At 45.8% G+C, this 22,991-nt stretch overlaps 2 protein-coding genes across 6 annotated transcripts in view; one reads left to right on the forward strand and one right to left on the reverse strand.

Moving 5' to 3' along the window:
• Window positions 1–16,113, reverse strand: part of MEGF6 (multiple EGF like domains 6) — a 177,255-nt gene extending 161,142 nt beyond the window's left edge. For 3 of the 5 annotated variants that reach the window (XM_061600700.1, XM_061600696.1, XM_061600695.1), the window contains exon 1: window positions 5,908–6,905. In XM_061600700.1, coding sequence (XP_061456684.1) covers window positions 5,908–6,071 — 164 coding nt within the window. In that variant the 5' untranslated portion in view covers window positions 6,072–6,905. Of the gene's footprint in view, window positions 1–5,907; window positions 6,906–11,665; window positions 11,777–12,216; window positions 12,400–14,183; window positions 14,256–15,490 lie in introns of those variants that run through there. The other 2 variants (XM_061600698.1, XM_061600697.1) reach the window with 2 other exon arrangements.
• Window positions 15,795–22,668, forward strand: TPRG1L (tumor protein p63 regulated 1 like). The gene is made up of 5 exons (XM_061600702.1): window positions 15,795–16,128; window positions 17,557–17,648; window positions 18,903–19,079; window positions 19,464–19,617; window positions 21,113–22,668. Exons 1-5 carry the CDS (start codon window positions 15,898–15,900, stop codon window positions 21,305–21,307), a joined length of 849 nt encoding a protein of 282 aa, XP_061456686.1. The 5' UTR covers window positions 15,795–15,897; the 3' UTR covers window positions 21,308–22,668.
• The last annotated feature ends 323 nt before the right edge of the window (window positions 22,669–22,991 follow it).

The following is a 22,991-nucleotide window of genomic DNA, read 5'->3' on the forward strand; positions in this document are numbered from 1 at the left end:
AAAAGGCATGAAATGATGAGAAATGGCTTGCAAAAAAAGTGTACCTTTGTCCAAACTGCCCACAAAAATGTGTTTATTTGGAGAAATCCGCACTAAAATGGTGACGAATTTTCATGAGGATTTTTTTTTAAAAAAATTCACAGATCACTGTAGAAATGTAGAGGACTGAATTTAACATTGGAAAAATGAGAAACTGAGAGAATCAAAACTGACACATCTCTCCATCCCTCTCCTGAGCCAATCTTGCTTAACGTTGCTTCCACAGCCCCCAAACAGAAATGTTTATCATCATTCAGCTAAAACAGTCCTGAGAGCGGAGGCTATTGTCTTTGGGGAAGCAGGATGCGCTGACTAAATCAAGAGCCCGTCAAAAGCAGCGTTCCACTCAGCGATGATGAGATAAGCCAACAAGGCTAGATTAAAGGCTGCAAGGAAGCCTCAGGATAAACCACATATGCCTCCTCACACACACACCTGTCTCCACTTTACCAGGCCACGCTGTTCTGGGCTGCCAGCTTTTGTTTTCGGAGATTCTTCAGGAGATGAGATTGGGATGTTTTGGTCACATCCACACCAGACATGCCTTCCCGCAAAGAACTCCGGGAACCATAATTTGTTAAGGATGCTGGGAACTGTAGCTCTGTGAGGGGCAAACTACAGTTCCCAGAATTCTTGAGAGGAGAGGCACATGCTTTAAATGGTCTTTAAATGAACGGCATGGAGGTTGCCTTTAAGTCTGTCTGAAATGGAGCATTGCTTTTTTTAAAAAAAGAAAAGGATCTTCAAAAAACTAAAAAGTGTTTCTGAGAACATGCAGAAATCCTTTTTCTCCCTCTTGGAGGACACCAGACTGGCCCACTCTTCAAATGGACAGCTGCAGGCATAGCACCTGTCCAGGTCTCTCTCATTTCTCCCTGGAGATGCCAGGGACTGAACCCAAGACCTTCTACATGCCAAACAGATACTCTACCCCTCAGCTATGACTGCTCCCCTTCACTGAACACATGGTGTTCGCTACCGGTTAGCCCACTGGCCCCTTGAGTCCCACATTATCCATTCCAGGTAGCTCCAGGTCAAGGTCTCAGACAGAGAAGATCTACTTCTGTTTTTCCACTGCAACCCCAAGCAAAATGATGGCTAGATGGAGCCAAATGCAAAACTGTGGCTCACGGGGTGGAGCCAGATTTATTTATTTATCACAGGTATATCCCACCTTTCCACCATGGAGCTCTAGATAGCATACACCCATCTACCCATCTTCATCCTCACAATCACCCCGCGACGTAGGTTAGGCTGAGAGACAGCAACTGGCCCGAGGCAACCCAGTGAGCTTCATGGCTGAGTGGGGATTTGAACCCTGGTTCGCCAGGTCCTAGTCCAACATTTTAACCGCTACACCACACTACAATGCAGTGCCCTGTTCCCCCCCCTCCCATGAGCCAGACACTGTGTTGACCTGTGGGGTACAACCTTACATTGAAATTTACTGCAATTTGGAGATTTATTTATTATTTATTTATTTGATTTATATCCCACCCTTTCTCCCAGTAGGAGCCCAGGGTGGCAAACAAAAGCACTAAAGACACTCTAAAGCATCATAGAAACAGACTTTAAAATATATTAAAACACAACAACCACTAAAAACACATTAAAACAAAACATCTTTAAAAACATTTTTAAAAAGCATTTTAATACCATTTTTTAAAAGGTTTAAAAATTCATGAAAAAGCAATTCCAATACAGATGCAGACTGGAATAAGGTCTCTACTTAAAAGGCTTGTTGAATTAAAAGGCTTGTTGAAAGAGGAAGGTCTTCAGTAGGCGCCAAAAAGATAACAGAGATTGTGCCTGTCTAATATTTAAAGGGAGGAAATTCCAAAGGGTCAGTGCCACTACACTAAAGGTCTGTTTCATATGCTGTGCGGAACGGACCTCCTGATAAGACAGCACCTGCAGGAGGCCCTCACCTGCAGAGCGCAGTGATCGACTGCGGATTCAGACACCACAACCTATCCATGGAGCCATATTGAGTTCAATGGGATTTACTCTCAGGGAAGTGTGTATAGGTTTGCAGCTGCAATATTTGGGGGGGGGGAGGAACCAGAGTCTTGTTGCTATACAATTGGGAACCGATCTACAGCAAATCATTAGCAGGAATCTCAATTAATCTTCCTGCACCAGGCTAGAATATGCAGATCAGACATTGCCAACAACCATGTGACCTCCAGATAATTTTGGAGTACAGCTGCCATCAGCCCCAGCTAACCTGGTACGCTGCAGATGTTTTGGACTACCGCTCCCATCAGTCACTCTGGCTGATGGGAGTTGTAGTCTCAAACATCTAGAGGGCACCAGGCCCCTGGAGATGTACAGTGAGCCAGACCAGAGGGCAATCAATCCATTTAAATCCAAGCATGCTGGGTTTTGATGGGTCGTAACTCAGGCTAGCATATCCAACAGCCGCTTTCACGAGATATATTCGCATTCAACCAGTCAAAGTCATCCCTACCTTAAACTGCAAGGCTCGGAAACTTAATGCGTTTGCCAGAATTATGGAAAATGTCATCCTGCTGGAGTCTTTCAAAGTGCACAGATGAGCATTACGCTGTCTGCTCCCTGCCCCCAACTCCAAACACACACATCCCATCGCAGGTTTAACAACATATGGAAAAGCTGGTTTGGATTTATGACATTGCTCAGTCCCGGTTTAATTTACAAACGAGAACAGAAAGATTTCACTGAGTCGAGAATGTCTCTCTTGGCCAGGGTTCAAATTTGTAAGGAGACTTTCCAAAGGTGCACGCGTAGTCCGATGTCAAGTGCCAGAGCCGTACGCTTTAGCTGGGGTGCAAGATGCTTTTGCATTAACAAGAGGCAGTGAGAGGAACACGGGACGCAAATACAGCAGTCATTTAAAAAAAAAAAAAAGCTATCTTTTCAATTGAACAGTATTACCAACTTTTTCCTAGCTCTTAAGGTGGCTGTCTTAAACCCTTTTTATTGTGCATTCGTGATGATTTGGGTGTTCACAAGGGTATCGATCCCACTTTCAGTACTATTTGCTCCTGCAAACGTTTCAGGGCAGACACTAGAGGGCCCCGTGGACACTAATGCAATATTATTGTGTCAGCGACATGCAGCAGAAGACACCCACAAAAAAAAGAAACACACTGGAGTCTGGAGGGGCCAAAAGACTCTTGAACAAGGTTGTAGTCATCCAGGGTCTCCGGGGGTCTTAGACTCCTTGCCTTTTTGGGAGCAGGGTCCCTATGCCTCCATCATCCTATGAGCCAATCAGCATGAAAGGGGAGTGTGGTAGCCACTGAGAAGACTCTTCTGACATCTTTGCTTGTCCTTTTCTGAGGAATGGAGCCAATCAGAGCGAAAGGAGGTGAGTTAGCTGCTGAGAAGACTCTTCTCAGCAGCTAACACTCTGCTCTTTTATATTTATTGGCTGCTAGGGATGTCTGTTATTGCGGGAGAAGGCATTAACAAGGATCTCATTCTCAACCATCAGCAAAAAAATAATGTGGGAGAGGAGAGGCTGTGACTAACACAAAGAGACCCGCGCTTCTGAATTTGCCACTACACTACTGCTCTTGAAGCACCTTGAAAAGACTAACAAATTTACTACAGCAGAAGCTTTTCCGGATTACAGTCGCCTTCCATCAGATGTTAAGTTTGACTGCAGCCCATGACAGCGTACAGATTTATTTTTGCCGTGAGAGATCAACATGGTTACCCCTCAGGAACTTTCTACGGTGGGCACGGGGAGCCTTTTGCAGCCCAAGGGCCACATGCCCTTCCAGGCAATCTTCTGGGGGCCAGAACCCAGTAGTGGGCGGGGCCAGAGGCAAAAGTGGGCAGAGCAACACACGCAAATTTTAACCTTCCTACCGTAGGCTTGTTTCCGCACATGCTCACACACCCCTCTCCATCAGTGGAAGCAAGAGGTTTTATCAGAGTCCGAGGACACATTCCAGCCAGTCAAAAATACTCAAGGAGAGTGCAGAGCAGAACTAGGGAGGGGGATGGTTCAGCAGGGGGCGTGGCCTGGGGCAAAGTTCCAAGGCCTGGAGGGCCATATTTGGCCCCCTGGGCCTGAGGTTCCCAATATCTGTTCCAGGGAATAAGCCCCATTGGAGAGAGCGACACAGCTTCTGCGTAGCCATGCACAAGCTTGTGCGGTGAGCCTTTAACAGCTGCATGACACACAGGTATTCAACTGGTGAAGCTTTTCCCATGGGATTGGGGGGGAATGTTTCACCTGCTGCTTGGCACATGGGGGTTTGATTCAGAGCAAAAGGGGGTGGCTGCCTTCTACGTCTAAAAATGGCTTCACAAGCTTAGGTGAGGAGAAGATTAAACCACTAGGGGCAAATTATTAATAGTGTTATTATTTTAATTCATGACTTACATTACGATATCTGCATATATTTACAGTAAATTAAAACCAACATGCGGTTGCACATTGTCTTGATGCTTCTTGTTCTAAAACATCAAAAATATAAAGCCCATTTTTCAATAAATCTGTTTGGCTGGCAAACTTGTCCTTCCAAATCATATGTTAATGTAATCATTGCCACTGTAGACCATTCCCCCCCCAACCTGTTCTGTAAAGGAGGGCACAGTACTCACACGTCCTGCTTTTAATTATTTAGGGGCAATTTTTATTTCATTTTAGTTTTTGCAAATGGAATAGATCAGCTTTCACTAACCTAGGGCCCTCCAGATGCAAATGAGCATGACTTGCGTGTCCAAAGCGTTGCAGTCCTTATTACCTATAAGGCTGAGGTTCAATCAAATCCCGCGGCGGTTTCCACTGCAAATTTCAGCTAGCTTGAAACCTGTTTTACTGTCATGGGTCCCAGAAACTATGACATTTATGGTTCTATGAAGTCACCTGAAAGGTCTGAGAGAGAATTCTCAGCATCGTTTTAGAACTACAGAGATTCCTGGGGAAAAAGTTAAAACTAGGTTCGAATTGATGCACAGTTGCAATATAAAGTGCACCTGCCCCCCCCAGCCATTGGCAAGCATTGGGTGAAGTGCTAACCACACAACCCTATGCAGGTTTACTTGGGAGTAAGTTCCCCTTGTGCCCCAAAGGGCTTGCTCCCAAATAAGTACATTGAGAATTGCATCCTTACTGTCAGTCTCAGTTTCCCCATCTGTCAAATGGGCACAAGGAATGTTCTGCAAGAAGAACGTTCTGGGAAATGTTCATAATGATCTTCCTCATTTATACAAAAAAATAAAGCATCTGCCTTCCCCAGGGTCTACAGCAATAAGGTTTTCTCCTGTCAGGATTCCTGTTCATTTAAAAGCAGTTCAACAGGCAGAAATTAAACAGGTGAAGCATTTCCCCTTCTCCCTTAGAAAAGCGCTTCCCCAGCTGAATATCTGTTTGCCACACCAAAGATTAAAGCACGGGAACCTGGGGGGAAAATACACAACCCCGGCAGCCCTCACATTTAGCACTAAAGATAGCACTCCTAGAGTAAACCACAGCAAGCCACACAGACCATTATCTCAAGAATTCTCACAACAACCTTGCCAGGTAGATCAGTATTATAACCTTCCCCATAATACACAGGGGAGTTGAGGGCAGTGGAATTGTCACCAAGGGATGGCAAAGAGCAGGACTTGAATCCAGGACTTCCCAGCTCAGTCTCTTGGCTGTGACAGGCCTGGGACTTACTGGTGAAAGGTAGGCAATAATAATAGCAATAACAATAACAATAATAACAATAACAATAATAACAATAACAATAATAGATTCCTATTATTACTATTATTAAGCCTTATTATCCCACAAGCCCTCTGAAACAGGACCTGTGCATTTGTCTCCGAACAAGTTTTCTTTGCCAAGCTGGCCCCAATCCAAAGATCAGCTCTAACACTTACATGTTGGGTAGCAACTTGCTCCCAGAGAGAACAGAAGGCAATTGCAGGGCGAAGATGCACAGGGCGAGCGCACGGATCTCCAGAGCTGCCATCGCGGGCCCTTCGCTCTTCCCGGGGTTAACGAGGCTCCAGAGAGGGCCAACTAAGTCACTGTTCTGGCACATCCCTCTTCTTCAGAGCAAGGAAGCTCCTTCCCAGAGCCAGCCAGGATTTTTGCTGCTGTCGCTGCTTCACAAAGAACAATTTTGGACCAGTTTCCCCCTCGCGCTGGGAGGGAGATATTCGTCACCCCGGGATGCTTCCTTCTGGGCTGCGGGGACAATCGAGGCTTGTCGCCTCCCTTCTCACACATCCGCGAAAATCAATGGAGAAGGGGCTCTCTTTTTTTGAGGGGGGTCCCAGAGATTCACCAAAAGGCACCCCAAAGAGCTCCCCCTCTCCGGAGTCTTCTAGAGCGCAGCCTTCAAGGGTAGCTGCTTCGCCGGCTGTTGCGTTCAGGAGAGGCTGGAGAAGGCAAGATCCATCCAGAAGAGACGCAAAACGCTCCCAGGCTCGCCCCACGCTTTTCGAGGCAGCGTTTTCTCCAGAGATCCAAATGCAGCCGGAGAGAGGAAGGAGGGAAAGGCGCGCGCACACCTCGCCTCCAAACAGGGCACCAAGGACGCCACAGCGCCGGGTCACCCAGACAATGGGGCGAAAGCCCCATCAGTTCCCCCTCTGCACAACGCGAGCGGGCGAATGCGCCTCTCTCCAGGCCCTGGAAGCCAGGAGCTGCGCTTTTGGCGAACGGGGACTCCGGCTCTTCCCCCTTTGCCGCTCATGTGGAATCCCCCCCAGCTTGCAAAGGGGAAGGGGCACCGGCGCCAGCAAATCACTTTCTTCAGGACGTTGTTGTGGCGCGGATCTGCGTACCGAGGCGAGGGGGGTCGCCTTACCCCCTCGCTCCCTCCTCGCAAGAAAAGTTAGAGCCAAGCAAACGCCCTCCCTTTTCGTTCGCAGGTTCGTAGCGCGGACTGATGCACGTGTGCACGCTGAAGGGGTGGGGCCTCATTCCAATGCAGCCAATGCGGGCCCTACTCAGAGTAGACCCATGGAAGTCAATGGACATCACATTACTAACTCGCGTCCGTTTGGTTTACTCTGAGCAGGGCTTTGCGGACGACAACCCCAAGACTGCACTCCTCACACCACTTACCTGGGAGTAAGCCCGTTGGCAAGCCTAACTCCACTTACAGGGGAGTAAGCCCCATTGAAGTCAATAGGCCACTTCAGAGTAGACATGGCTCGGGGTATGCTGTTAGACTGCGATCCTGTACATCCTTACCCTGGAGGAAGCCCCCCTGAACTCAATGGACTTACATTTGAGTAGGATTGCACCACAAACAGGTGTGAATTTAAGACTGCAGCCCTTCCAATATAAAGGTAGCTAAAGCTCCCTACATTTAAAGCACATTCTACCCCATCCCAAAAAAAGAATCTGGAGAACTGTAGTTTGTTAAGGGTGTGGGAATTGTAGTTCTGTGAGGAGTTAAACTACAGTTCCTAGCAATGTGTGCACATGCTTGAAATGTATGGTGCGGATGCAGCCCAAGTCTGCTCAGGAGTAAGTGCACTGAGTTGAGGGTGTTCTACTATTTAGGATTGCAGCCTCCCACTGTAAACCGAGCCAAAATCTACTTGGAAGCAAGTCCAATTGAGTTCAGTGGGATTTATTCCCATACCATGGACTGCAAAAAAGAGAAATAACTAGGTGTCCGGACAAATTAAACCAGAACTGTCACTAGAAGCTAAAATGATGAAACGGAGGTTATCATACATTGGACACATCATGAGAAGACATGATTCACTAGAAAAGACAATAATGCTAGGAAAAACAGAAGGAAGTAGAAAAAGAGGAAGGCCAAACAAGAGATGGATTGATTCCATCCAGGAAGCCACAGACCTGAACTTACAAGATCTGAACAGGGTGGTCCACAACAGATGCTCTTGGAGGTCACTGATTCATAGGGTCACCATAACTCAAAATCAACGTGAAGGCACATAGCAACAACGAAGTGCAACAAGGATTGCGGCCTTAACAGACAAAATTGTCCAAAGAGGAATCTGGATGCTTCCATCCGAGAGCCTATAAGAGACCCACAGAGCGAACATAGCAAAGTGCTGTTTACTGAGTCAGTCCATTGGTCCATCTAGTTCAGTATTGTCTACACTGACTGGCAGTGGCTCTCTAGGGTTTCAGGCAGGGGTCTCTCCCAGACCTACCTGGAGATGTCGGGGATTGAATCTGGGGCCATCTGCATGCAACGCAGATGCTCTGCCTCTGAGCCACAGCCCTTCCCCAAGCACAATTTGGGAAGGGGGATTTCAGACAAGGAAAGAGCATTTTTGCCTGTGCTCAGTCGCATTTATTAAGACTCATTTTACAAAGTTCACCAGGTGTGTTCATCAAGGGCCAGGCTGGAATCTGATGCCACGCATGCAAATGCCAAAAATTGTGTTTTTAAAAGGTAAATAGGTATGTATCCCACTCACCCAACAACTCTCTTCAGATTAGGATCCTGGCAGGGGATGTAAGGGGAATTTAAGCCTCCCCTACCTTCAAATGCAGGCCTGCTCCAGATCAGGTCCCGGTCCTGCTCTTTGCGTTGGAAGGAGAGCTTTCCTGGGCAATAAAAATATAGAATCATAAGGTGCCTATAAGCCCAGTCCAACTCCCTGCTCAATGCAGGAATCCAGCTTAAAGTGTATGATTTACAGGAGTGGCTCGCTGGGTAATCATCACAGATCACCAGACTCATCCTAGAAGCTGAATTCTCACATCTTAGGTTAGTTGTAGTGCTTGTTTCAGTCAGTTCCATCTAAGCATTCATCTGCCTCCTGCCATTCAGTAACTAAGTGACCTGGGGAACCTCTTCAGCCTGAAAGATTTCTGCACGCACACCCTGCACTGCTCCTCATCCATCCATCCAAGCAAGAGGCATTATTACCATTCATGGACACAAATTCAAGGAGGCTGCAAAGCAGGCCCAGGGAGGGGCATGGCCTGGGGAGAGGGGCATGGCCTGGGGGAGCTGCCCTTTGGCCGCTGAGCCGGAGCTTCCCTGCTGTGATACGAGGAGTGAATTACCCTTTTCAACAGAGACAGTTCTGTACAACTCCCCTTCATCCCCGACCACTGTTCATGCTGGCTGAGCTGATGGAAGCCAGGGTCCTCTCCCACCTTCCCGGACCATTGACCATTCTAGCTAGGGGTGATGGGAGTTGGAGTCCCGCCACATCTGAAGGGCCACAGAGTTCCCCGTCCTTGCTTGAGAATCATAGAATTTAAGTGTTGAAAGAGATCTCGAAGGTCATCTAGTCCAACCCCCTCCCAGTAGTGCAGGATCTTGCAACTCCAGCATCCCTGGCAGATACCCCGCCAGTCGTTGTTCAAATACCTCCAGTGCAGGAGAGGCCACCCTCTCCCAAGGCAGAATGTTCCAGCGCTGAACAACTCATAACCGTTGGGAAGTTTCTCCCTTTCTTCCGTCCTTTCAACCCGTTGGTTCTCATTCTGTTCTCTGTTGCTTCAGGGTCTTCAGGGCCGGCCCAACCATTGGGCAGAGTGAGGCGGATGGGGACAGGCAGAGAGCAGCAGCAAGGTCTCAGAAGACAGAGCTGGGTGTGGTGTGCAGCCTGCCCCGCTAAGCCCCTAAGCTAGCCTGCTGCTCTCAGTTGTGCTAGGGGGCACCTATCACCAATGTTGACACAGATGCAGTTGCCAATCCGGTTGTCCCCTGGACATGGATTGAATAGGGATGCCATTTTCTCCTTTGCCCCAGGCAGCCAAATGTCTTAGGTCAGCCACAACAACCTTGCAAAGTCCTTTTTTTTTCAAGCGGGACTTACTTCCCACTAGGGATAGGCGAATCTGCTGATTTTGATTTCTCAGTTTCTCATTTTTATTATTTGATTTGATTTTTCCAACCTTTGGCACTCCACATTTCCATATCAGTCTGCGATTTATTTATTTATTAACAAAAGAAGGTCCTCATGAAAATTCAACGTTTTAGGGTGAATTTCTAACGTGTTTGGATGCAATTTGCTTAATACACACATTTTTGCAAAACAGTGTCCCCTCATATACTGCATTTTTATATGTTATTTCCACTAATAGATGCATTGCCATGCTCAGTTTACACCAGTATATGCACCTGTGTACACATTTGGCTGGAGAACTGCTTTGCAAAATTCAGAGAAGTGAAAATTTCAAAGGATGGCTGTGTTTTGGTTTGCGGATTGGTTTGAAAAGTATGAATTCAGTAGTCTCTCATTAAAATTGAAAAAAAAATCACATTTCTTCCCCTTCCCTATCTTTACTAAACTTATCAGTTTTTCTTTTTCTTTTTTGGTAAGGAAAAAAATGCATCAACAAGGAGGAAAAATTAGGCAGGTTCAAATCTGGGACATCTTGCAGATATGCATGTAAAAATGGATGCTGCAAATATGCAATAAATGGCGTGAAGTCTATAAGCAGTCATGGGTTTCACTCTCTCCAAATCTCCATCTCGGACTAAAGATCTGAATTCGCTCTTGTTCTCCTGCTATTTTTCAGGATTTATAGCACAGAGGTGGGGAGTCTTGTGCCTGGGCTTTGAATGGTTTTTTTTTATTTCTTGGTCATTCATTCTTGTTCTTTTGCTGCGGGTGCATGAACATATTTTGCAAAGTATAACCGCTGCATACCGATGGGGGAGAAATTTGATTCAATTCACATTTAAAACTGAATCTATCGAATGCATACTTTCGGAAACAGTGAGAACGGAAACATTGCCATCCTCCAAAATGTGCACTTATCCAAACTGCAATGCAGTTTTCCGACCAACGTTTACAAAAATGCATTTATTAGAGAAAAGCATGTATAATAAAATAAATATATTTGTGAAAATAACTTACAAAAATACTCACGGGGTGACTATCGTGAAACTAAAGGGGGATTATTTTAAAGGAGTTTTTGAAATGGGAAAGAAGTGGCTCTGATGTCAGTGGGGCAGTGAATCCACTCTGGGCTTTAGTTTGAACTTTCAAGGAACTGCCCAAGGTGCTTTCAGTATGCAAAGCAGGGACAACGGGGGGCATGGCCTTGGGAGAGTGCCACGGGCCAGATAGAGAGGCCTGGAGGGCTGCATTCAACCACCAGGATCCAGCACATTTCAATGTAGGGCTGTGCCACTGCTTCTTTCTGAACAGTGTAGCTTTTGATAACTTTTTTGTTTTTTCCGGCACTATAAACATGATTCTTTAGGGCAAACTCTCTGCAGAATTGTTTGGTTGTCGTTATTGTTGAAATCATACTTGGAAAGCCAAAAACGCTCCCCACCTGCAACAGACATTAAGGTTTTGGCTAAAAAGGAAGAGAAGGGAGGGAAAGCAGGTGAGGCCATAAGCACTTCTTATTTATTGGCCTTGGGATTGTTTTGCAAGTCAGAGTGCCTGGTTCAGGAAGCAGAATGCGCAGAGACTTTCATTTCAGGGTCAAAGCCCATGAGGAAACGAAAACTTGCTGTTAACTGAGTGTGTGTGAAGGGGAACCGAGCTATTTCTGAATGTGTTAAACAAGTAGGCATATCAATACCTTGCCCTTTTTCAGCCCACCGTTGCAGGGGGGAAGATCCAGGGGCAAGGCACAAATCCAACCTGAGAATCGCCTCATTCCGTCTTATCATTCAGGTGGATCATCAACAGATGATTAAAACCAAGGCCCACTGGATACACTTACGAGGATCAAGCAGTAGAGCTTTTTCCACATTGCCCCACTGTTGCGACGAGCAGTCATTCCAATCCAGGTTGCCTCCAGACAGTCCATCCTCTGCGGGAGAGATTCAACGGCCTACCAGAAAGTTAGGTTTGATTAATTAAAGCAAATTGAGTTGTTCTCACACTTTTTTGTTACGGCGACCCACAAGACCAAATTTACTTGGTATGGTGATTTATTGCCTGATTTATTGTCACATTTAAATTTATTTATTATTAAACTGATATCCTGCCTGTCCTCCCAAAAGGAGCCCAGGGCAACAAACAAGCAGTCAAATAATAAAAACATCTTTTTTAAAAAAATTCCAGTACAGATTAAGACTAGGATAAGGGTCTTGATTTAAAAGGCTTGTTGGAAGAGGTCTTCAGGAGGTGCCGAAAAGACAACGGAGATGGTGCCTGTCTAATATTTAAGGGGAGGGAATTCCAAAGGGGTGCATGCCACACTAAAGGCCCAATTTCTATATTGTGCGGAACAGACCGCCTGATTAGATGGAATCTGCAGGAGGCCCTCACCTGCAGAGCAGTGATCGACTGGGTATATATGAGGTGAGACGATCTTTCACATAAATTGTGGACCTTAGATCTTCTCTGCCACCAGAGAGCAGTTCCCAAGTGTTAACATGTAAGGTTTGAGATCAGCCGCACACTTCCAGAATCATTTGCCAAGCGGTTGTAGCCGACAGAGATCCAGGCCAGCTGTGAGGACAGAAGCAGAAATTAACTTGGCTATTCCACAGCCTTAGGATAGTCCCGCAGTGGCTGAATGCATGCACATCAATGCCCTTGTGGATGCTGATGCTCATTCCAGACTATTCCAGCTATGGTCTCCTGCGGGGCTAAAATAAATGCAGTGCATGCTTATATGTAAATGAGTTACAAATATTTTAATCGTGGAAGAAGACCAAGGCACACAAAGTGAAGAATGGGTGTGGAGGAATAATTATCTTACAAGGCAATTCTAGAATAAACTATCTAATTATTATCTCCCCCTTGTGTCTTTGGAATAGACAGGAACTAACAGAGGATGCTTTACGTAAGATGCATGTCCTAAATGGAAGTCGATACCCCATGAAGGGATTGGTATGATTCACGTGTAGGTGTAAAGATATCTTTTCAGATTTCACTGTGGGAGAAATTCACAGCAAAATTCAAAGAGCCCCTCTCAGGTATATTCAAAGGAATGCGATGCAAGAATACAGAGCATTTTAAGAGCATTTGCTGTGACTAAATTGGAAAATTTAATAATGGGAGATAACATCTTGAAGGGAGAACGGGCCTGCATTTGGAGCAATATGATTAATGGAAATATGGAAGAGAATGTTCATAAAATAGATTTGGGTATTCGAGCCTTCTCTACAGTTGAAAAGCATATATAACCTACAACATGACCACATTCAGACTGTGGTTTGTTGCAAGGCCAATCTAAGACTTATCTTCCTTCTCCTGTCTCCCTCCTTCACATGTAAACCAGTTTCCCACGTTGCCCACATACAGGAAACTTCCATTTGTGCAACCCATAATTAGTAAAGAAGCCAAGATATCAAACCAGGTTCAAAACATTGTTTGATATTCTACTTCAGCCTTTCTCAACCTTTGGGAGCCTAGACGTTGCTGGACTACGATTCCCATTATTCGTGGGATGGCCATACTGGCTGGGGCTGGTAGGAGCTGTAGTCCAGCAACATCTGGGGACCCAAAGGTTGGGAAAGGCCGTTCTAGTTTGTTAACTGTGGTTTGCATAAACTGTAGTTTCCTGTATTTGAGCAAAACAGAAACTGTGGATTGTTGCAAACTTTTACTAGAAGCTTTAAAACTGGAGTGAGAACCTCAGGCTCAGGGGCCAAATGCCATCCTCTAGACCACTCTATTCTCCCCCCAAGATACTCCCTAGGCTGCACCCCCTTCTCTCCCCAAACCACATCCTTCACTGGCCTTGCTCAAGTGCTTTTGCCTGGCTGCAATACATTTGTATTGCATTGTCCTTACATATACGGGTAGGGCTAGTCCTACTCAGAACACACCCACCAAATTTGATGGACATGACCAACTTAGGATCATTCATTTCCATGGGTCTACCATGGCACTTTCTCAAAGTTCCAAATGTGCCCACCGGCTCTCCTGGTATAGATGATGGGATTTCTGGTAGGTAGAGGAACACAACGGGGATGCAACAAAAAGCAGCAGTGTGGAATGTCCCTATTCTTGGGTCCAGCCAGCCAGCTGCTATGCCCTCTTCCAAGATACTCCATTCCATCCCCCTTCCTTACCAGGCTTTATGCCTTCACCCTCCACAAGTCAACCTCCATTCCATGGCTACTGAGCATGCTCTGTGTTTCATCGGCCTGTTTTGGTGGCCCCCACAGGTTGGTAACCACTGCTGTATAGCTGCCAGCCAATATATGTGGGGTTTTTTTTCTTATATGGACTGGAGCTCTCAGGATTGAAACTTTGAAATCTTATCACTAGATGGCAGCACTTACCTGTAACCACAGACATTAAACCGTAGCGTGGTCACCTGATGAACTCCAAACTAAGGAACATATTGTGAGACCCTAAAACAAGGACATATCACGTGTCAGAATGTTAACAGTCGTTTATTAGAATTTTTCGTCTTTGCAATTTATTAAAATTTAAGTTGCTTTTTTTGCAGTTATGGTACAGATCTGGAAAATAAAGTATACGGCAAGCCTACATCGTGGTGTCTTCCTTTGCTTGATTTTTATTTTATTTGAGCAATGATCGTTGCTATAATGACAAAGAGGGAAAATCAGTCCTGGTGCCATCAATCTAAATGTAATGAGTATGTTTCCAAAGTATGCCTCAATTTTGCGACAGGGATGGAACAAATCCCATACAATGTGGCCGCTTCCAGACCATTGCTATTTTCGGGTGGGATTCAATCACAGGCCAGCAAATTCAGGTTTTGCGGTTATAGATGACTGGGAGGTCTTGCCAAACAAACCTTCTTCCCCCAAAGATCAGACTTTTTGCAACCAAGAAAGTGACAGGAAAATGCCCTGGAAAATGTGGAATGACACTTGCTTTGACACAACCTCACCTAATGATCTCCCTGCAAACAAATCAGGATAAATACTCAAGAAACCTGAGACTAACATCCATCCTCAGAAATGCGGCCAAATCACACTGCAAATGGCAAATACTGGATAAAGCAGGGGGTATCATGCAGTGGAGCAACAGAATCCACTCTAAAACCCGGAGCGGATTCCACTTCCCCACTGACACGGAGTCACCAGTTGCCACCGGTGTCATATGCATGTTTGATTCCACACCTTTCCTTTTTAAACTCTCCGCCTGTGCTAGTTTAGTTAATGGGTGGGTTAAATCCAAATGTTCGTAGGTCCTCTCTCATCTTATTCCAACAAGGCTGGAGGAGGATAAAGTGACTGGCCCTCAGCAAGATCAGCAGTAAGTTACACAAATTTTTGCCTGCAAAGGCGATGCTCTGCCACTGAGGTAGTTCTTCCCCTGTTTATGTTTGGACACCCACATTTATTTATTTGCCATATATAAGGTCACGCGGTAACATCTTTGTCTGAGTGGCGCTCCCAAAACAATAAAATACCGTTTTAAATTGCAGAAAATGACAGCTTGCAGCATAAAAAGATGCTCTAGGTCGGGTCAAAGGCTCATCTAGTGCCACACTCTGGATTGCATCCAACTACATTTTACTAAGGATGGAGCCCAAGACGTTAGTGGACCTAAGTTAGTCATGGCCGTTAATTTAATTTTAGTGGGTCTTTCTGCCTTCAAGTCGGTCACAACTTACGGCGACCCTATGAATCAGTGAGCATCTCCAAGAGCATCCGTCATGAACCAGATCTTGTAAGCCCAGGCCTGTGCCTTCCTTTATGGAACCAATCCATCTTCAGTGGGTCTACTCTGAATAAAGATTATTTGACTACAACCTTCAGAAGTTTTGCGCGTGTGCATCGGTCTGACTATCTCGAAGGCATGCGTCGAATGAGGCCGACCCGGAATAAGGGCCTTCCTCCGCGAGTGGTGGGCCTCTCTAATTTGCCTGGGATGAGTCTACGGGCTCAGCCTCCGGCCCCGCCCCTGAGGACGGCGGTTGGGCGGCGCGCGGCCTAGCCAGGAGAGAGGGGGAGGCGGCGAGGGTGCCGCGCATGCGCGCTCGCTGCTGCAGGAGGCCTGGTGGGCTCGCCAGTGGCGGCGATGCTGCAGCTACGGGACTCGGTGGACGGCGGCAGCGGGCCGGGCTCTTGCGAGGCCGGGTCGGCGGCGCTGCTGGTGCCGGCGGCCGAAGCCGACGTGCCTTTCACGCCGCCGGGGGAGCTGTCCTCCGCCTCCCTGCTGGCCCAGGCGCCGCCCAGGCAGACCCTCCGGCCCCTCAGCGTCAGGAACCCCACCCGCGGGGGCCGCCTCAAGGACTACTTCGTCTTCCGGGTACGCGCATGTGCGGGAAGGGAAGGCGGGGCGCCGTCCCCTTGCGCAAAAAAAGGGGGGGAATAGAGTACTCTGGGTAGACTGCCCCTGTGGCTGGAGGCGCTGTTAAGGGATTAGGGAGGGATCTCTCACACACCCTTACACCTTGGCGGGCCACCCTTTCCTCCTATGTGAATCTTTATACCGCTGTCTGAGGTAGACTGTTTCTGTTGCTGGAGGCCCTATCGGGGAATGGAGGAACCCTTTCAAGCCTAGTAAAAATGAATCAGTACCCATAGCCAGTGCTTTTTTTCCTTTTTTTTTTTTTACCTTTTGGCCAGTACTCATATATTGATAACAGTGCTGCGGGTGCCAGCATGAAAGAGTTGTTGTAGGTGGGTGGTGGTGGTGAGTTCACCATCCAGTAAGGTCACACACAAAACAGCCTGCCTGTACCATTCTGAGGTCAATTCTCTCTGTTGCCTGTAGGCTCAGATTTGGGGGAAGAGTAGTTTACGGCAGTTGGAGGTGGATTGTGCCTGGAGGCTCTATGGGGGGAGGGAAAGGTTGAGACCACTGGCACTCCCTCCCCATCAAAATCGGGAAAATCCAGTTCTCAGCAAGGACCCTGTTGCATAAAGGGCTCTTGGCTAGGGGCAATATTTCCCACCCAGCCATTTTCAGAGGATGGAGCCTTCATTTGCCCCATGCAGGTCAGTGCAGTCAGCCCTGGCTCAGCTGACTTGCATTGGGAGGGGGGGCTGACAACATTTGCCTCCAGAACAAGCTGGCGCTGGTCTTCACGTGCATGTTGGAGGCTTTGACAGCTGCTGTGACACCCTGCAAAATGCGTCTGCAGCTGCAGGACCAGCCTGGTTCAGAGGAGGTCCCAGTGCCACCTGGCGTCATTTGGGGGGCTTCGTCTGAAGCAGCCACACTTCTCCAGTTCCCGTTAGCTGTCAAGGCTAGTAACACCCCGGCCATTTCACAACCACAGGTCTATCAAACCCAGTATCCTGTTTCCAGCTGTGAGCAGCCAGATGCCTCCAGGACACAGACGCAAAGGCCTCCCCTTCTGCCATTCAGTTATTATTAACACCCAGTGGCATTGCCCATTCAGTTGCAGAGTAGTGTTCCCAGCTACAAACCAGTGGTTTTTATGAGAGCCAAAACTCTAGGGTCACCATAAGTCATAATCGACTTGAAGGCACATAACAACACTCTTAGCAACTCTGATTTTGCAGTTTCTGTTAAAACGAAAAAAACCTCACCTTCTCCATTGCAGTGGTTTAGGCATCTGATTCATACCTCTTACAATAGCTTGTGTGGTCCTGATTAACACCGTTGCACATTATACTTAAGATAGTTAAGATTCTGAAGTGGAGAGATAATTCCCCCCACCTTTCCAACGTCAAAACAACTCTAAACAGGGTTTCTTTTTTGCTTCAGCCAGGAACAATAGAGCAGGCTGTGAATGAGATACGTGTGGTTGTGATGCCCACTGAGGATGGAGAAGTGCAGAGCGTATGGTTGCTGACCGAGTAAGTAGCAGATCTGGCGGGCAGTTTCAGTGCACCCTTTCCCCCAAAACAGTTGCTTCAGCACCATAGGAATGGCTCAGTTGGCCTCAGAAAAACAAGCAAAGCTGCACAGAAAAGGTCTTGTGATCTGGCAGGAGCTATCTTGGCAAAGTTCTTCTACAGCAGCCACTTTAAAAAAGAGGAATCTGACCACACCAACCAGGGCTGTCAGAAGTAACATGAGATGTAAACAGTTCTCACAGAAGCATTCTGCTTTGCTTGAATGCCCAAGCACAGGAACCAGACGGACTTGTTTTAAGCCAGGCAGTAGGGCAGGGGTGGAAAACCTTGGGCCCTAAAGGCCAAATGCAGCCCTCCAGGCCCCTGTTTGGCCTGCAGGACTCCCCAGGCAACACTCCTTGAGCGCTGTTGCCTGGCTGGAATGCGTCCTTGAATTGAGAGGATGCTTCTTGCTCCCCTGGAGGAATGATGGAGAGGTGTGCATACAGACCTTTGACTTTTGCACGGTCGGAATGTAACCTATGGGGCAAAGGTAAGAATCATAAGCCATTGCTCTGCCAGTTTTAGCCTCTGCCCCCCCCCACTGGCGTAAAGCCCCCAGAAGGCTGCCCCTGAGGGAATGCACCCTTGGGCTGAAGGCGGCTCCCCACTCCTGCACTGAGGTTTTGATCAAGCACATCAGGGTCTCTTCTGAAACTTCCTACAAAGTAATCTCTGGCTCCTGCAAATAAGAACTATGGCCAGTTCTCCTTTCCCAGCTTTAAATAAACAAAAACCTTAAACAAGCCTATGAACATTGTTGCCCATGATCACTTCCATGCCAAAGAGTCCAGGTGCTTTTATGACAGCTGTTTCCTCTTGGGTACGTGCCAAGAGATCATTCTAGACCAGATGTGGGGAACCTTTGGCCCTCCAGATGTTACTGAACTACAGTGCCCATCATCCTTAGACATTGGCCATGCTTGCTGAGCCTGATGGGAGTTGTAGTTCAGCAACATCTGGCAGGCCAAAGGCCCCCCACCTGTTCTCTACCACTTGATTTGAGGATTAACCAGCTATGCCACACCATTTGAGTACATATATAACTGCTGACTTGTTGCAATGAAAATAGACTTTCAGTTTAAAAGGGGGTGGGCATGCAAATGTCTTATTCTAAAAAAACAAAACAAACCCTGCTCAGTTTACCAGTTGTGTCCAGTTTGGGGAGATCAAAGGAATAAGCCATACTAACTCATCTTGTTCTTCCGTCTCCAGAATTGATCACTGGAATAATGAGAAGGAGCGCTTGGTTCTCATTACTGATTGGTCCTTATTGATCTGCAAATACGACTTCATCAGCTTACAGTGCCAGCAAGTGACCAGAGTCTCACTTAACGCTGTTGACACAATTTCCATTGGAGAATTTGAGTTTCCACCTAAATCACTCAACAAGTGGGTTCTGGGTGTTTGTTTCTTTGATTTTTGTCATTGTAAATAGCACTATATTAAATAGTACCTCATTAGAATTGAGCTCCAACAATCCCTGCCTTCTAGTAGAAGCTTTTCACATTGCTCGAACGTCAGATCTGCTTCCCTGTCTTTACTTATTTAGCTCCTAGCCATCAGCTCTCCTTTTAAACCCCACAAGCATCTTTAATTACTACAAAAGTTGTCAGGTTTAACAATATAAGTATTTTATGGGTATGTATCATTTTCAGACTTGGAGAAAAATACATTGTTTTCCCATAATGCAGTTTAAATAGTTGTAAAATTCACAAAAACTGCAAAACTGAAGTGGTGCTTGAATAAGCATACCATCTCTCCATTCTTTTTCAGGCGAGAAGGCATTGGAATTAGAGTGCAGTGGGATAAACAAAGCCGCGCCTCCTTCATAAATAGATGGAACCCGTGGTCCACAAACGTGCCCTACGCTACCTTCACAGAACATCCAATGGCTGACGCTGATGAGAAGATTGCATCTCTTTGTCAGGTGAGGTGTTGTCATATGTGGCTTCTTTGGGGGGCTTAAGGTGAAATCGAGTTAGTTCATCAGGCAGAAAATCTAGATGCATGAACAGTTGCTATAGAGCAGCCTTTCCCAACCAGTGTGCCTCCAGATGCTGTTGGACCACAACTCCCATCTTTCCTGACCATTGGCAATGCTGGCTGAGGCTGATGGGAGTTGTGGTTCAACAACATCTGGAGGCACACTGGTTGGGAAAGGCTGCTATAGAGCTTCAGCATATACTGCAGGCCGGCATCCTACAGCTTGTCCCTTCGGAATGTGGAGGGTATGATGGAAGGAAGTGTGAAGGCTCAAATCGGTTGAAAAAAGGCAAGTATTAATTTTAACAGCCTGAACATTGTTTCCCTTCTCCTGCCAACCTAGAGTTATGTCAGATAAAGTATTAATCAGAGGAGGCCTACTGAAATTATTACACAAATTAGTCATGACCATTATTCATTTCAACATGTCTACGCTAAGGATGGACGAGAATTTCAGTTCAGTTCACATTTAAAGCCAAGTCTATCAGATCAGAACTGTCTGAAACAATAAGAGAACTGAAACACACAGATTTTGAGATGCAGTTTGCCAACCAGTGCTTAGGAGAAAGTGTGCATAAAAATGAATATGAGAGAAAAAGCATGCACAAACGCATTATATGACAAGAAGTGGCTTGCAAAAAATGTGTACATTTGTATTTATTAGGAGAAATTTGCACTAAAATGGTGGAGAACTTTCATGGGGATTTTTTTAAATTGCAAATTCCTACAGAAATATGAAGAACTGAATTTAAGATTGGAAAAATGAGAAACAGAGAACTGGACTTGACAGATCTTTCCATTCCTAGTCTACGCTGAGTAGAACTAATATTGGACTCCACCCATTGTCATCTCTCGCCTTAAAAAAAAAAAAAGAATTGTAGGCTTTTTTCCCTGAGGTTTTCCTAACACAAAATCCTCACTCCCCTAAAGCATACATGGCAAGAACAGATTTACTGAGAACTTTCACAAAAGTTAAACTAGAGTTTGGAGTCAACAACTTGGTGCCAACTGAAATGTATTGAGCTGTTCAAATGGTTGGCATTTGCAGAAGCATCTAAGGTCTTGGACCCATCCCATGAGGATCATTCTTTCAAACTGTATATAACTTGCGCTGTTTCAACAAATTGCTTTTGAGAGTCCCCTGTTTCAAAAGTAGCTTGCCATATGCCATGGAGGGATGCTGTTTGAAATACAAGCCTAATTCTAAAGTCTCCTTGGCTGTGCCAAATTGTGCAGTTCTTTATATCCCTGCTAACATCCTCCTGTTAAGAGTCAGAGCGAAACCCCATCTTATTTCATGGGACACATAATGGAGATAAAAAATTGTGCCAAACTGTTTGCAGTTATTAGATCTCAATGATCCAGAAGCTCTGTAACAATAATCTTGATTTACTCACGGCTGTGACTTCCGTATAATGGCTTGTGTTTCTTTTTTTAAGTTGGAGAACTTCAAAACTCAGCTGATCCAAGCTGTGAAGAAGGCCCATAAGGAGTGTCCTCTGCCTGGAAGAGCAAACGGAGTTCTACTGCTAGAGCGCCCTCTTCTCATTGAGACCTATGTAGGGTTGATGTCTTTCATCAATAACGAGGCCAAGTTAGGCTATTCAATGACAAGAGGCAAAATTGGATTTTAAGAGCACCTGCTTCCACAAAGAAAGAGTGGAGAGGTCACTGCCGAGCAAGTCCCTTGAAGAAGAAAGTGGGAGAGAGAAAAGTCTGTAGAGGAGAGTTTAACTCATCTAACAAAAGTCTCGCTTGTCATAAAATTCATTTTGTGGGGCAGACACTGAGGTGGCCATGTAGAGTCATTATAGTCCAGAGTTAACATTTCTGACCTGCCAGCTACCTGCTGTCTTCAGCTCAGGGAGCAGTGTCCCCATCCTATAATAAAAATTCTTGCTAAAACTTCTCTCTCCCCCAGTGTCTCTCAAGTAAGCCACCTGTATATTTTGAAGCATGCTCACTTTTTTTTTTTAAGCAAGTCAGTTACTGTTTTTGCAAGCTTCATATTTATGTATGCTTAAGGTTCTGTTTTACAGGGAATAAAAGTTCTCTCATGTGATTTAAGGAGATAAGCCTGTCAGCTTGATGGGCTGTGAACTATTTTGCTCGTGTGATTGTTTTGACTGAATCTGAGTTACTTTCTGCTAATGTTTGGAGGCTGCACATTTGCGTTGAAATGAGGTTGAGTGATTGTATTTGCCTTTTTAATGACCTTATATAGTTCAGATGCAGATGCATCTAATTACAGCTTCTTGGTGCAGGACAACATCCAGAAATGTCACTGTGGACACACATACTGCGGTGCCTGCTTTTGTATGAACTTTTTGCCAAATGGAATCAAGTTTTTTTTTATCTATAGGAAAAGGGAATTTTTGATTAGCTTTCTACCTTTTTAAAATCTGAACCAGATTAATGGCATCGAAGTATCTCTATAATAAGATGGCCAGGAGAAAAGACTATAGATATTTATCCTTAAAACTATACAAAAGCGGCATCTCCATTTAAAGGCAAGTGTATGGAAAGTGACTTTGTGCTCTGTTGCATGAATAATGCTCTGTGGTTGGGATCCAAAGGTCCATGTAAGATATGTACACAAGGGCTTATTGGAAACTCCTCATATCCCTCCTTTTCCAAAAAGGTACCCTCCCCAAAAAAAGGACCTTTCCAAGCGGCGTTCCACGAGTTAAGATGCTGCCAGAAAGAGGGGGGGGGAAGAACCATCCCAGTCCCCCACTGTGTACACAAGTTTTGGCTCCCAGTCTGTGTCATCTTTGCTGGTTGAACCCTTCTACACTTAGCAAAGGTTTGTCACTATATTCAAGGAATACTGCTGTGGTACTGGTAATCCCAATGTTTTAGTGTTGACTCTCTGAACCATTTTTTCCCTCTCAAACTGTGTCAAATTATACGGTGCTGGAATTGAACCAACTGCATGACCTTTTCGTCTGAAGCCAGGTATATTTAAGCTTAATAAACTTTTGAGTAAATGCGACTATTTAATCTATTTCTTGTGGCAAGTGGGATTGTACTGGTTTAAATGGGAGTGGCAGCAAACCAATATTTAAGGCAAGGGGTGGATAACAAAGAGCCACATTTACATTACTTTTAAGTGGGGTGCCAGTTTTGTTGCAATGGTTTGTTTGCCAAGGAAAAGCATTTTAAATCCAAATTAAGGCAATAAATTTATTTGGGCCAACCAACACATTATAAAACAGTGTGCGAGACTGAGTTCTCCAGAAGCTGTTGTCCAAGCTCAATAGTAAAAGCAGAGGAAGGGGTTGGGGAATTGCCTGGCGGCATCACTATGTCTGCATC

This window comes from Rhineura floridana, chromosome 18 (assembly GCF_030035675.1).
Source record: "Rhineura floridana isolate rRhiFlo1 chromosome 18, rRhiFlo1.hap2, whole genome shotgun sequence".
In the NCBI taxonomy this organism is placed as follows: Eukaryota; Metazoa; Chordata; class Lepidosauria; order Squamata; family Rhineuridae; genus Rhineura; species Rhineura floridana.